The following is a 14,297-nucleotide window of genomic DNA, read 5'->3' as shown; positions in this document are numbered from 1 at the left end:
AATAGTTTACTTAAGTAACCACCCGTTGTGTCTGTTTGCTTTGCAGGCTAGTTATCCAGCCTGGGAGGACTTTGTAACCAAAGGTGTTAAGCTGCAATCCCAGCTAAGGTAAGAGCTAACCCTGGCCTCTGCAACCCCTCTCAGTGAATATCCATTTATTAGCTAATAGGGTCTGTGTGCATGTGTCAAATAAAAAGATAAGAATAAGATTTTGAATTCCCCGACTTCTTCTTAGGCCTATATTGTTTTAGTAAGGACTGTTGAACACACACACCCAATTAATTTGAGTATTCGCCATAAACAAGTGTGTCAATGGCAGAGATGGGACCAAGTCACAAATTAGCAAGTCTTAAGTAATAATGGGCAAGTTCGAGAGGTCAAGTCAAAAGTGTTTTATACCTATTTCAATGCAATTTTTTAGTTCTGGTTATAATTTGGGTTTTCCTTGCAATTTGCCTACTAGTACAGTACATTGGCCTACATAATTAACTTTTTGAATCGTCATTACTAATAGAAAGGCCATGCAAATGATTTACAGCCAGTGTTTATAGTGCAGCTACAATTTGACTGACGTTGTGAAATCTCCAATTAGAATCAAGTGTGTTTTTTCTTCCCACCCTGCCTTACTACATGCAGGTTGAGAGGTCTGTGGTTGGCTGAGAATAAACATTAATGGAAACACTTTCTCAGAGCACATATCTTAAAGCGACAAGCATTGAAAATATAGGACAATGCTCTATTCTTCCCCTTACCTTTCCGCACTTGCCGGTTCAGCGCCACTAGGCAGAACAGAATTTAACGGTAATTTCCCATATTACCCAATGTGATTTGCTGCTTTGAACAACAGCATTGTCATGAATCAAATCAAAGTTTATTGGTTGCATACACACATTTAACAGATGTTATTGCTGACGTAGCGAAATCCTTGTTCCCAGCTTGTGCAGTAATATCTAACAATAGACATCTAAAAGTAAAATAATGGAATTGGGATGTGTGTGTGATATAAACATGGTCAGTATGTGGATAGAATATTTAGTATATCTTTAGAATACTTAGGATAGTGTGTATATACAACACTTAAATAGGATGGCATTGACTAGAATACAGTATATACATATGGAATGAGTAAAACAGTATTTACATTTAAGTCATTTAGCAGACGCTCTTATCCAGAGCGACTTACAAATTGGAGCATTCACCTTATGACATCCAGTGGAACAGCCACTTTACAATAGTGCATCTAAATCTTTTAAGGGGGGGGTGGGTGAGAAGGATTACTTTATCCTATCCCAGGTATTCCTTAAAGAGGTGGGGTTTCAGGTGTCTCCGGAAGGTGGTGATTGACTCCGCTGTCCTGGCGTCGTGAGGGAGTTTGTTCCACCATTGGGGGGCCAGAGCAGCGAACAGTTTTGACTGGGCTGAGCGGGAGCTGTACTTCCTCAGTGGTAGGGAGGCGAGCAGGCCAGAGGTGGATGAACGCAGTGCCCTTGTTTGGGTGTAGGGCCTGATCAGAGCCTGATCAGAGCCTGGAGGTACTGAGGTGCCGTTCCCCTCACAGCTCCGTAGGCAAGCACCATGGTCTTGTAGCGGATGCGAGCTTCAACTGGAAGCCAGTGGAGAGAACGGAGGAGCGGGAAGGTTGAACACCAGACGGGCTGCGGCGTTCTGGATGAGTTGTAGGGGTTTAATGGCACAGGCAGGGAGCCCAGCCAACAGCGAGTTGCAGTAATCCAGACGGGAGATGACAAGTGCCTGGATTAGGACCTGCGCCGCTTCCTGTGTGAGGCAGGGTCGTACTCTGCGGATGTTGTAGAGCATGAACCTACAGGAACGGGCCACCGCCTTGATGTTAGTTGAGAACGACAGGGTGTTGTCCAGGATCACGCCAAGGTTCTTAGCGCTCAGGGAGGAGGACACAATGGAGTTGTCAACCGTGATGGCGAGATCATGGAACGGGTAGTCCTTCCGCGGGAGGAAGAGCAGCTCCGTCTTGTCGAGGTTCAGCTTGAGGTGGTGATCCGTCATCCACACTGATATGTCTGCCAGACATGCAGAGATGCGATTCGCCACCTGGTCATCAGAAGGGGGAAAGGAGAAGATTAATTGTGTGTCGTCTGCATAGCAATGATAGGAGAGACCATGTGAGGGTATGACAGAGCCAAGTGACTTGGTGTATAGCGAGAATAGGAGAGAGCAGAGGGAAGAGATGATAGGATGGAAGAGGAGAGAGTAGCGGGGGAGAGAGAGCGGAGGTTGGGACGGCGCGATACCATCCGAGTAGGGGCAGTGTGGGAAGTGTTGGATGAGAGCGAGAGGGAAAAGGATACAAGGTAGTGGTCGGAGACTTGGAGGGGAGTTGCAATGAGGTTAGTGGAAGAACAGCATCTAGTAAAGATGAGGTCGAGCGTATTGCCTGCCTTGTGAGTAGGGGGGGAAGGTGAGAGGGTGAGGTCAAAAGAGGAGAGGTGTGGAAAGAAGGAGGCAGAGAGGAATGAGTCAAAGGTAGACGTGGGGAGGTTAAAGTCGCCCAGAACTGTGAGAGGTGAGCCGTCCTCAGGAAAGGAGCTTATCAAGGCATCAAGCTCATTGATGAACTCTCCGAGGGAACCTGGAGGGCGATAAATGATAAGGATGTTAAGCTTGAAAGGGCTGGTAACTGTGACCGCATGGAATTCAAAGGAGGCGATAGACAGATGGGTAAGGGGAGAAAGAGAGAATGACCACTTGGGAGAGATGAGGATCCCGGTGCCACCACCCCGCTGACCAGAAGCTCTCGGGGTGTGCGAGAACACGTGGGCGGACAAAGAGAGAGCAGTCGGAGTAGCAGTGTTATCTGTGGTGATCCATGTTTCCGTCAGTGCCAAGAAGTCGAGGGACTGGAGGGAGGCATAGGCTGAGATGAACTCTGCCTTGTTGGCCGCAGATCGGCAGTTCCAGAGGCTACCGGAGACCTGGAACTCCACGTGGGTCGTGCGCGCTGTGACCACCAGATTAGGGTGGCCGCGGCCACGCGGTGTGGAGCGTTTGTATGGTCTGTGCAGAGAGGAGAGAACAGGGATAGACAGACGCATAGTTGACAGGCTACAGAAGAGGCTACGCTAATGCAAAGGAGATTAGAATGACAAGTGGACTACACGTCTCGAATGTTCAGAAAGTTAAGCTTACGTAGCAAGAATCTTATTGACTAAAATTATTAAAATGATACAGTACTGCTGAAGTAGGCTAGCTGGCTGTGGCTGCGTTGTTGACTTTGTAGGCTAGCTGGCGTGGCTGCGTTGTTGACACTACACTAATCAAGTCGTTCCGTTGAGTGTAATAGTTTCTACAGTGCTGCTATTCGGGGCTAGCTGGCTAGCTAGCAGTGTTGATTACGTTACGTTGCGTTAAAAGAACGACAATAGCTGGCTAGCTAACCTAGAAAATCGCTCTTGACTACACAATTATCTTTGATACAAATACTGCTATGTAGCTAGCTATGTAGCTAGCTACGATCAAACAAATCAAACCGTTGTACTGTAATGAAATGAAATGAAAATGTGATACTACCTGTGGAGCGAAGCGGAATGCGACCGGGTTGTTGAGTTCTACCCGGTAGACGTTGGCTAGCTGTTGGCTAGCTAGCAGTGTCTCCTACGTTAAGGATGACAAATAGCTGGCTAGCTAACCTTGGTAAATTAAGATAATCACTCTAAGACTACACACTCTAAACTACACAATTATCTTGGATACGAAGACAGCAAAGACAACTATGTAGCTAGCTAAGACTACACAAATCAAGTCGTTCAGTTGAGTGTAATAGTTTCTACAGTGCTGCTATTCGGTAGACGGTGGACGTATGCTAGCTGGCTAGCTGCTGGGCAGATAGTAGTGTGGACTACGTTAGGACGACGAAATACGATAATTACGCAATTATCTTTGATACAAGGACGGCTATGTAGCTAGCTAAGAAGAAATTGCTAAGATTAGACAAATCAAACCGTTGTACTATAATGAAATGTAATGAAATGTAATGAAAAGTTATACTACCTGCGGACCGAAGTGGGGATGCGACTGCTCGCTCCAACCATTAAAGTGAATGGTGCTCTTTTATTAGTGACCAGTGACTATGTACATAGGGTGCAGGGTTGAGTAACTGGGTGGTAGCCGGCGGGGGCTAAGAACCCTTGTTGTGGATCAGCATAGTAGAAGGGTTTCCTACATTCGCCACCTATGTGTGGCCCGTCAGGAAGTCCAGGACCCAGTTGCACAGGGCGGGGTTCAGACCCAGAGCCCTGAACTTAATGATGAGCTTGGAGGGTAATGTGGTGTTGAAGGCTGAGCTGTAGTCAAGGAACAGCATTCTTACATAGCTATTCCTCGTGTCTAGATGGGATAGAGCAGTGCGATTGCATCCTATGTGGATCTATTGGAATGGTATGCAAATCGAAATGGGTTGTCAGGTAAGGTGGAGGTGTTATGATCCTTAAATAGCCTCTCAAAGCACTTCATGATGACAGAAGTGAGTGCTACGGGGTGATAGTTATTTAGTTCAGTTACCTTTCGCTTTCTTGGGTAAAGGAGCAATGGTGGACATCTTGAAGCCAGGCTGTATCACATCCGGCCATGGTTGGGAGTCCCATAGGGTGGCGCACAATTGGCCCAGCATCGCCTGGGTTTGGCATATGTGGGAACTCCTTCAAGGCTTTTGGAAAAGCATTCCAGGTGAAGGCTAGTAATAGGGGTTTCAACCAAATGCATAGCTGGAGCCCTGAGCTGAGAATTGTATTTGGCACATCTTAGGTAACTTGTACTTTAGAAGATATTTAGCTGGCAAACATTTAGTTGTGCTTTTCAAATGTAACTTGATCAACTACCTTGTGTTGCTCAACTGTGGATAATCACATCCCGTTTGCTCCATGTGCTCATTCTAAACAAACATATCACATGATTGGCTGGATATACAGTTGAAGTCGGAGGTTTACATACATCTTAGTCAAATACATTTAAACTCAGTTTTTCACAATTCCGGATATTTAATCCTAGTACAAATTCCCTGTCTTCGGTCAGTTAGGATCACCACTTTATTTTAAGAATGTGAAATGTCAGAATAAAAGTGATTAATTTCAGCATTTATTTCTTTCCCAGTGGGTCAGAAGTTTACATACACTCAATTAGTATTTGGTAGTATTGAGTAGCTTGGATAAATAAGGTGCCCAGAGTAAACTTCCTGCTACTCTGTCCGAGATGCTAATATATGCATATTATTAGTAGTATTGGATAGAAAACACTCTGAAGTTTCTAAAACTGTTTGAATGATGTCTGAGTATAACAGAACTCATGTGGCAGGTGAAAACCTGAGACAAATCCAACCAGGACGTGGGACATCTGAGGTTTTTAGTTTCATTTAAGTGATTGCCTATCCAATATGCTGTGTCTATGGGGCCAGATTTCACTTCCCAAGGCTTCCAGCAGATGTCAACAGTCTTTAGAAAGTTGTTTGAGGCTTCTATTGTGGAAGGGTGTTGAATTTGAGCTGTTTCAACAAGTGGACTAGGCTGTGGCCAATCAGTTGTTTACTACGCGGGCGCGCTGTTCATTTTTCCTCTGAGTACGCTATTGTCCGGTTGGAATATTATTGAAGATTTATTATAAAAAGAGCCTGAGGATTGATTGTAAACATCGTTTGACATGTTTCTACAAACTGTAATGGAACTCTTTTGACTTATAGTCTGGATTTTGCGCTCGCACATTGTGCCTTTGGAATAGTGAACAAAACGCATGAACAAAACGGAGGTATTTGGACATAAATATGGACGTAATCGAACAAAACAAACATTTCTTGTGGAAGCCCTGGGAGTGCATTCCGACGAAGATCAGCAAAGCTAAGTGAAGATTTATAATGCTATTTATGACTTTTGTTGACTCCACAATTTAGCGGGTAAATGGATGGCATGCTTTTGTGGCTGAACGCTGTTCTCAGATTATTGAATATTGTGCTTTTGCCGTGAAGCTTTTTTGAAATCTGACACAGCGGTTGCATTAAGAACAAGTTTCTTTAATTATATACATATGTAAAACATGTATTTCTGTTATTTGATGTGGCTCTGCAATTTCTCTGGATCTTTTGGAGGCATTTCTGAGTATGGCGCCAATGTAAACTGAGGTTTTTGGATATAAATATGAACTTGATCGAACAAAACATACATGTATTGTGTAACATTGAGTCCTGGGAGTGTCATCTGATGATCGTCAAAGGTCAGTGATTCATTTAATCTATATTTCTGCTTTTTGTGACACCACTCTTTGGTTGGAAAATGGCAGACCTAACATAATATGTTCTGCTTTCGCCAAAAAGCCTTTTTGAAATCGGACACTGGTTGGATTAACGAGAAGTGTATTTTTAAAATGGTGTAAAATACTTGTATGGTTGAGGAATAGGAATTATGAGATTTGTTGTTTTGAATTTGGAGCCCTGCAATTTCACTGGCTGTTGGCGAGGTGGGACGCTAGCTTCCCGAACGATCCCAGAGAGGTTAACTTGGGTCAAATGTTTCGGGTAGCCTTCCACAAGCTTCCCACAATATGTTAGGTGAATTTTGGCCCATTCCTCCTGACAGAGCTGGTGTAACTGAGTCAGGTTTGTTGGCCTCCTTGTTCGCACATGCTTTTTCAGTTCTGCCCAAACATTTTCTATAAGATTGAGGTCAGGGCTTTGTGATGGCCACTCCAATACCTTGACTCTGTTGTCCTTAAGCCATTTTGCCACAACTTTGGAAGTATGCTTGGGGTCATTGTCCATTTGGAAGATGAATTTTTGACCAAGCTTTAACTTCCTGACTGATGTCTTGATGTTGCTTCAATATATCCACATACTTTTCCTTTTTCATGTTGCCATCTATTTTGTGAAGTGCACCAGTCCCTCCTGCAGCAAAGCACCCCCACAACATGATGCGTATTTCTTGTTGATTTCTTGTCTATTGGACATATTTTACTGTGGATAAAGATACTTTGGTACCTGTTTCCTCCAGCATCTTCACAAGGTCCTTTGCTGTTGTCCTGGGATTGATTTGACCTTTTTGCACCAAAGTACGTTCATCTCTAGGAGACATCGCGTCTCCTTCCTGAGTGGTATGACGGCTGCGTGGTCCCATGGTGTTTATACCTGCGTACTATTGTACAGATGAACATGGTACCTTCAGGCATTTGGAAATTGCTCCCAAGTATGAACCAGACTTGTGGAGGTTTACATTTTTCTGATTTTCTTTAGATTTTCCCATGATGTCAAGTAAAGTGGCACTGAGTTTGAAGGCAGGCCTTGAAATACATCCACAGGTACACCTCCAATTGACTCAAATGATGTCAATTAGCCTATTAGAAGCTTCTAAAGCCATGACATAATTTTCTGGAACTTTCCAAGGTGTTTAAAAGGCACAGTCAACTTAGTGTATGTACAATTCTGACCCACTGGAATTGTGGTATGGTGACTTATAAGTGAAATAATCTGTCTGTAAACAGTTGTTGGAAAAATTACTTGTGTCATGCACAAAGTAATGTCCTAACCGACTTGCCAGAACTGTAGTTTGTGAACAATAAATTTGTGGAGTGGTTGAAAGATTTGTTTTAATGACTCCAACCCAAGTATGTAAACTTCTGACTTCAACTGTACTTTTTGCGAATATAAAATAATTGTACAGTATATTTAAAATGATACTGTTGGTATTTCAAAATACCCCAGTATACTGCCCAAGCCAACCCACGGGGAACACATCTCAGTTCAATGTCAATGTTATGAATGTCTAAATCCAGAAACTGAAATCTGAAGGGCAATAAGAAAATTCAGTAGGTCTAGGACATAGTCGTGTAGGTGTTTCCCTAAATGAGATTTGAGTCTTGTGATCGAAACAGTCACTGTCTCCCCAGTAGTGACGGACTTTCTTTGACTGTGATTTAGAAACAATATGCTTAAAAATGTTAGCTGGAATGATTGTAATCAGTATGCTCACGCAAACAGAGTGAACTGATTTCAAGCCTGATGATGCAATAACATATTTTTTTTATCTGAAACCTGTCTAGGGTTTCTTCTAAGGCTGGTTTTATTGTGTACACGAGTGGTTTAAATGGAATGTTTCTCCATTACTTTTTTTGTTTTATCTTTCAGGGCAACCGTCATTGTCACAAGCTCTTTCCTGGATGCCTTTCAGAAGGTTGCAGATATGGCGACTGGAACAAGAGGTAAAGGCAAAGATGTGTATCTATTGTTCATCGCTTCTTTAAGCCACAGTAGGTGACATAGACAATTCAAGTTCGTGAAAGGGGAGTCAACTGTTGTCATGTGGCATGAATTGCTCTTTCAATATGGTGCAGAGTAGGTCAGTCGAATTGTATGTATATATATATTTTGCTCTTTAAGTATTTGTCTGCGGTTCTGTGTACATCTAAGAAGTACAACGGGGCTGTCGGATGAGCAACAGAGGATGTGCCCACTCACTGGCCTACACTTAAAACTGAGAACGCCCATAGGGCAGGAGATCTGAGGATTTGCAGGACTGTTTGGAATTTGTGTGCGCGCGCTTGTTTTCGGCTCATGTGCTTTCAGTTAAGAACATGGCTCTGAAGCACAATACAGTGTCGGTGTAGGTTATCTGTTGTGATACTGTGACCAAACTCCCCCCTCTCTCCCTAGCGATCAAGTGACACAATCTATTATTAATGAAATTATCATTGCTGTTATACAACATGTGCAGAGGCCCCCCCCCCTCTCACATTTCACCATTGTTCTCTATGGATGGGGCCCAGGGATGCAAACTCGTAACCTTTCGGCGATATTCACCATTTTGATCTCAAAATAGGTCATCCACGTGAATCGTGGAAGGTATTCATCCCCCTTGACTTTTCCCACATTTTATGTTCCAGCCTTGTTCTAAAAAGGATTACAAGAAAAAAAATGATACATACTACATTAGGTTTTATACATTTTTGCAAACCTTATTTACTTAAGTATTGACAGGGGATGTGTGGGAAAGGGGATGTGTGGGAAAGGGGGTGTGTGGGAAAGGGAGGGTGAGGTGGTGTGGGGGGGAGAGGGTGGGTTGGTGTGGGAGAGGGAGGAACAGAGGGAGTGTTTCATGTAGGCCTGGTGTGTTTTTACCTTACTGACACAATGGAAACACAGATCATTATGCATTTCATATTCCTTACTACATTCCTCCTTCCCAATCACAGGTTGGATAAGAGGAAATAAAAAATAATAATTCAGTAGCCTTTTCTATTATACAGTAATAAGCGTGAAGCGTGAATAACAGGGACAGGTTTTTTTGCAGCACACGTGCAGAACATATAGGGAACAGAAGCAGGTGTCCTGGGGTGGGGAAAACCCCGTGGTATCACATCGTTAGTGACATTTGAGCCAACAAAACTGAGCCAACGCATTAAGAAAAGAAATTCCACAAATGAACTTTTTACAAGGCATTCCAGGTGAGAGAATTCCAGGAGTGTGCAAAGTTGTCATCAAGGTAAAGGGTGACTACTTTGAAGAATCTAAAATATACTGTATTTTGATAGAACACTTTTTTGGGGTACTACAGGACTCTGTGTCGTTTCATAGTTCTGATGTATGTAAAAAATATAACAAAAAAAATAACATATATTTTCCTTCCAACTGTTAGGTTATTATTTTTCAAAGTAAATGACCTACCATTTCAACTTCTGACATAACCCAGTCTCTTTCAGTTCCTGTCTCAAGGATCAAAGTTTAGCCGATTCCAACACAACTCTAAAAATCCAACACAACTCTAAAAATCCTATCAGTGACTTTTGGCTCCCTAAAATCTGTATTCGACCCATCCTATATCGGTTGGGTCTACTACTGACTCCACTCAATCAACCGATATTGATCCTGCCTGACGAACGTAATAAAAGTGCAGTCGACTTTGGTATTTTGGACACACTAATTGCAGAATCCCCTCAGATAAAAATATCTCACACATGATATGTGTTTGGAATTTGATACATTTAATTTCTTGAGGATAACTGAATCAGTGCAGTCTCACGCGTAAGCATTTTTGAAGACAACCTCAGATTGAATAAGCACACAAACACCTGTTGTAATTTGTTGCCTCAAATAAATTAAACCTCTCACTCAGCCAATCTCTGATTTACATAATTTTCATTGTAAATTTCCATGTGACCCAGTTCCCTTCATTTGTAAAGGTCTTCCCTCTGGGCAGAATGCTAGTCAGCCCGAAGGCCATTATTCATGTCTGTTACACAGCATGACAAACAGTGTGACGCCGAGACATACTTTATAACGCAACACTTTGATTTACCATGGAAATGCCTTTATCAGTCGGGCGGTGCACAATTGACCCAGCATTGGCTGGGATAGGCTGTCATTGTCAATAAGAATTTGTTCTTAACTGACTTGCCTAGTTAAATAAATAAAAATCACTGGGCTGTTCTATAAAGGGAAAGCACTGCTCCGGTCACTTCGTTTCATGTACAATGGAAATCAAATGATTCAGGGATAGCACTGTTATATTGAGTTCGGTATTTATGTAGATGCCTGAATGAAAGGTAAAACAAAGTCACGTGTAAAACTGTAACACAGGTAATGCAATGTGACAGTGTCTGGTATCACAGGTGTTGGTGGAGTCTGTTTTTAGTATGCATTTGTATTCTAAAGAGAGGGGTAGCTTATTTATTGTTATGCACTCGGTGGAAGCGGCACATTCCAAAGTGGGCGTGGGTGGAAGGGGAGAGTGGGCTTTCTTGTTGATGCACCTGTTTGGGAAGAGACTGGCCTGGCAGCTGACACCCCAGATCCCCGTCCTTGCATCCCACTTCACTCACTCAGCTGTATAATGATGGATGGAGGGGGGGGCACAGATTATCCTCTCTGAGAGCCAGCTGTCCCCTCTGCCACAGCAGACACCACTGGACACTTTCCTGACTCTGTTTGAGTCGCTGTGTGTACACGCAGGTGTGTTTGTGTGCTGGTCGTGCTTGTGCGTGGTGACCCACAAAGCCTCACCTTCAGCTCTGACCCACTCCCCTGACCAATTTATTTGTCTGAAATGTTCTATTCAGTACCAGTTTGGACACCTACTCATTCAAGGGTTTTTCTTTATTTTTTTACTATTCTCTACATTTTAGAATAGTGAAGACATCAAAAATATGAAATAACACACATGAAGTAATGTAGTAACAAAAAAGTGTTAAACAAATCTAATGTATTTTAGATTTTAGTAGCCACACTTTTCCTTGATGACTGCTTTGCACAAATAAATTAAACATTGGCATTCTCTCAACCAGCTTCACCTGGAATAATTTTCCAACAGTCTTGAATAAGTTCCCACGTATGCTGAGCGCTTGTTGGCTGCTTTGCCTTCACTCTGCGGTCCAACTCATCCCAAACCATCTCAATTGGGTTGGGGGATTGAGGCCAGGTCATCTGATGCAGCACTCCAATCACCTTCTTGGTCAAATAACCCTTACACAACCTGGAGGTGTGTTGGGTCATTGCCTTGTTGAAAAACAAATGATAGTCCCACTAAGCAGAAACCAGATGGGATGATGTATTGCTGCAGAATGCTGTGGTAGCCATGCTGGTTAAGTGTGCCTTGAATTCTAAATAAATCACAGACGGTGTCACCAGCAAAGCACCCCCACACATTAACACCACCTTCATGCTTCACGTTGGGAACCACACATGCGGAGATCATCCTTTCACCTACTCGGGGTCTCACAAAGACAATTTGGAGTCTTCTTATTGGTGTCCTTTTTAGTAGTGGTTTCATTGTAGCAATTTGACCATGGAGGCCTGAGTTTTCACGCAGTCTCTTCTGAACAGTTGATTTTGAGATGTCTGTTATTTGGGCTGCAATTACTAAGGCTGGTAACTCTAGTGAAATAATTCTCTGTAGCAGACTCTGGGTCTTCCTTCCCTGTGGCATTCCTCCTGAGAGCCAGTTTCATCATAGCGCTTGAGGGTTTTTGCAACTGCACTTGAATAAACTTTTCTTGAAACAGTTCTTGAAATTTTCCATATTGATTGACCTTCATGTCTTAAAGTAGTGAGGGACTATTGTTTCTCTTTGCTTATTTGAACTGTTCTTAGCATAATATGCACTTGGTATTTTACCAAATAGGGATATCTTCTGTATACCACCCCTACCTTGTCACAGCACAACTGATTGGCTCAAACACATTAAGAAATTCTAGAAATGAACTTTGAACAAGGCATATCTGTTAATTGAAATGCATTCCATGTGACTACTTTATGAAGCTGGTTGAGGGAATGCCAACAGTGTGCGAAGCTGTCAAGGCAAAGGGTGGCTACTTTGAAGATATAGTTTGATTTGTTAAACACTTGTTTTTGGTTACGACATGACTCCATGTGTGTTATTTCATAGTTTTGATGTCTTCATGTATTCCACAATGTCTCAAATAGTATAAATGTAATCTTAACTGACTTGCCTTAGTTAAATAAAGAACAAGTTCTTATTTACAATGACGGCCTACCCTGACCAAACCTGGACGACACTGGGCTAATTGTGCGCCGCCCTATGGGACTCCCAATGACGGCCAGATGTGTGCTGCCTGGATTCGAACCAGCGACTGCAGTGACACCTCTTGCACTGAGATGCAGTGCCATAGACCGCTGCGCCACTCTGAATGAGTAGGTGTGTCCAAACATTTGACTGGTACTGTACATGTTTGAAATCGTTTTGATAGTGCAATCACTTTGTTTTTGTCTCTCGTTTAACCACATTGGTTAGTCAAGCCTATGTACTTATGCATCATGACATTCTTAATAGATGGTGATGTTTTTCAATCTCACTTTGTGAAAGTACTGCATCACATTGTTACAATGTAGGCTTTTTTTATCTGACTATTTTTTTATTTTTTTATTTAACCCATATTTTACCAGGTAAATTGACTGAAAGCATTCTCATTTACAGCAACGACCCGGGGAATAGTTACAGGGGGGAAGGGGGATGAATGAGCCATTTGTAAGCTGGGGATGATTAGGTGGCATGAAGGTCAAATTGGGACTTTAGTCTAGGGCACCAGGGTTAACACCCCTACTCTTACGATAAGTGCCATACTATCTTTAGTGACCACAGTCAGGACACCTGTTTAACGTCCCATCCGAAATACAGCACCCTACACAGGGCAATGTCCCCAATCACTGCCCTGGGGCATTGGGATATTTTTTTAGACCAGAGGAAAGAGTGCCTGCTACTGGCCCTCCAACACCACTTCCAGCAGCATCTGGTCTCCCATCCAGGGACTGACCAGGACCAACTTTGCTCAGCTTCAGAAGCAAGCCAGCAGTGGTATGCAGGGTGGTATAACGTATACTCCCCAGTGCCTCATACGTTTAAAAAAAATAACAATTTGTCTGGAAAACGACAGTCCAACCTGTTATTCGCAACATGACTTGAGGACTAGGCTATATTTATCACTGGGAACATTTTGACTAAGTGTTTAGAGTTCCTGCGTCTGTTAAATATTCCTGTGACACGTGCTTTCTATAAGCAAACTTGCACTGCCACATGCCCCTTCCCCGCTCCCAGCATTGAGCTCATGGAAATCTGTTTAGAAAATGGGAAATGTATACATTCTAAACAAAGGAAAGGAGAGGGGGGGAGATGTCTGTGTATCTGAATGGGAGGAGTGCGGTGGGAGCACAGACCTCGGTCTCCTTAGTGGTGATTACAGCACATGTCCAAACAGTCTTTGATTTCGCTGCACATTTCCCTCTTGAGAGCTACAGGGAAATTTGTTTTGGGTTATTAGGAATTCCCAATTTGCCAGTCCATTCCTCAGTACTACTCCATCAAAAACTAGTATTTTGGCTTCCCCAAGTTTCTATGCTAGGTTTCTATGCTAGGTTTCGACAGTGCGGGCTTCTCGTCTTACCCTTGCGTGATCAGTTGACTAGTGACACACTAACAATGTAACAGTATTGCACTCAGGGGAAACGCGTCTTATAAAAATTGAGCTGGCTGTATAAAATGTGCATGGCTCCTTTTTGACCTTGTATTCTGTGGTTGCAGAGTGTTTGTCTCAGAACAGATAAATGTTTGCTCTATTTTTACCTGGTGGTTTAGAATCATTTGTGAAATCTAATGTAAGAGGCTCAATATTATTCTGTTGTCAACAGCATGATCTGACTAATCTGTGGATCCTCATGACTGGTTACCATGAGGGTGTATTTTATTTTTTAAATGTGTTGTATGAGGCAGACTCTTTCTCCAGTGCATCAAAGAAACATCACAAGACTCGTAACAGCGATCCACAAGACAAGGGAGGTT

General features: G+C 42.9%; 1 protein-coding gene across 4 annotated transcripts in view; it reads left to right on the top strand.

Moving 5' to 3' along the window:
• Window positions 1–14,297, top strand: part of LOC124008256 (protein MTSS 2-like) — a 130,000-nt gene that overhangs the window by 21,117 nt on the left and 94,586 nt on the right. For all 4 annotated transcript variants that reach the window (XM_046319400.1, XM_046319399.1, XM_046319398.1 and 1 more), the window contains exons 2-3: window positions 47–108; window positions 8,138–8,211. In XM_046319400.1, coding sequence (XP_046175356.1) covers window positions 47–108; window positions 8,138–8,211 — 136 coding nt within the window. The remainder of the gene's footprint in view (window positions 1–46; window positions 109–8,137; window positions 8,212–14,297) is intronic.

The sequence above is a fragment of the Oncorhynchus gorbuscha genome, linkage group LG21, assembly GCF_021184085.1.
Source record: "Oncorhynchus gorbuscha isolate QuinsamMale2020 ecotype Even-year linkage group LG21, OgorEven_v1.0, whole genome shotgun sequence".
Classification (NCBI taxonomy): domain Eukaryota; kingdom Metazoa; phylum Chordata; class Actinopteri; order Salmoniformes; family Salmonidae; genus Oncorhynchus; species Oncorhynchus gorbuscha.
The sequence above is the reverse complement of the archived record's forward strand: the minus strand, read 5'-3'. Positions and strand labels throughout refer to the sequence as shown.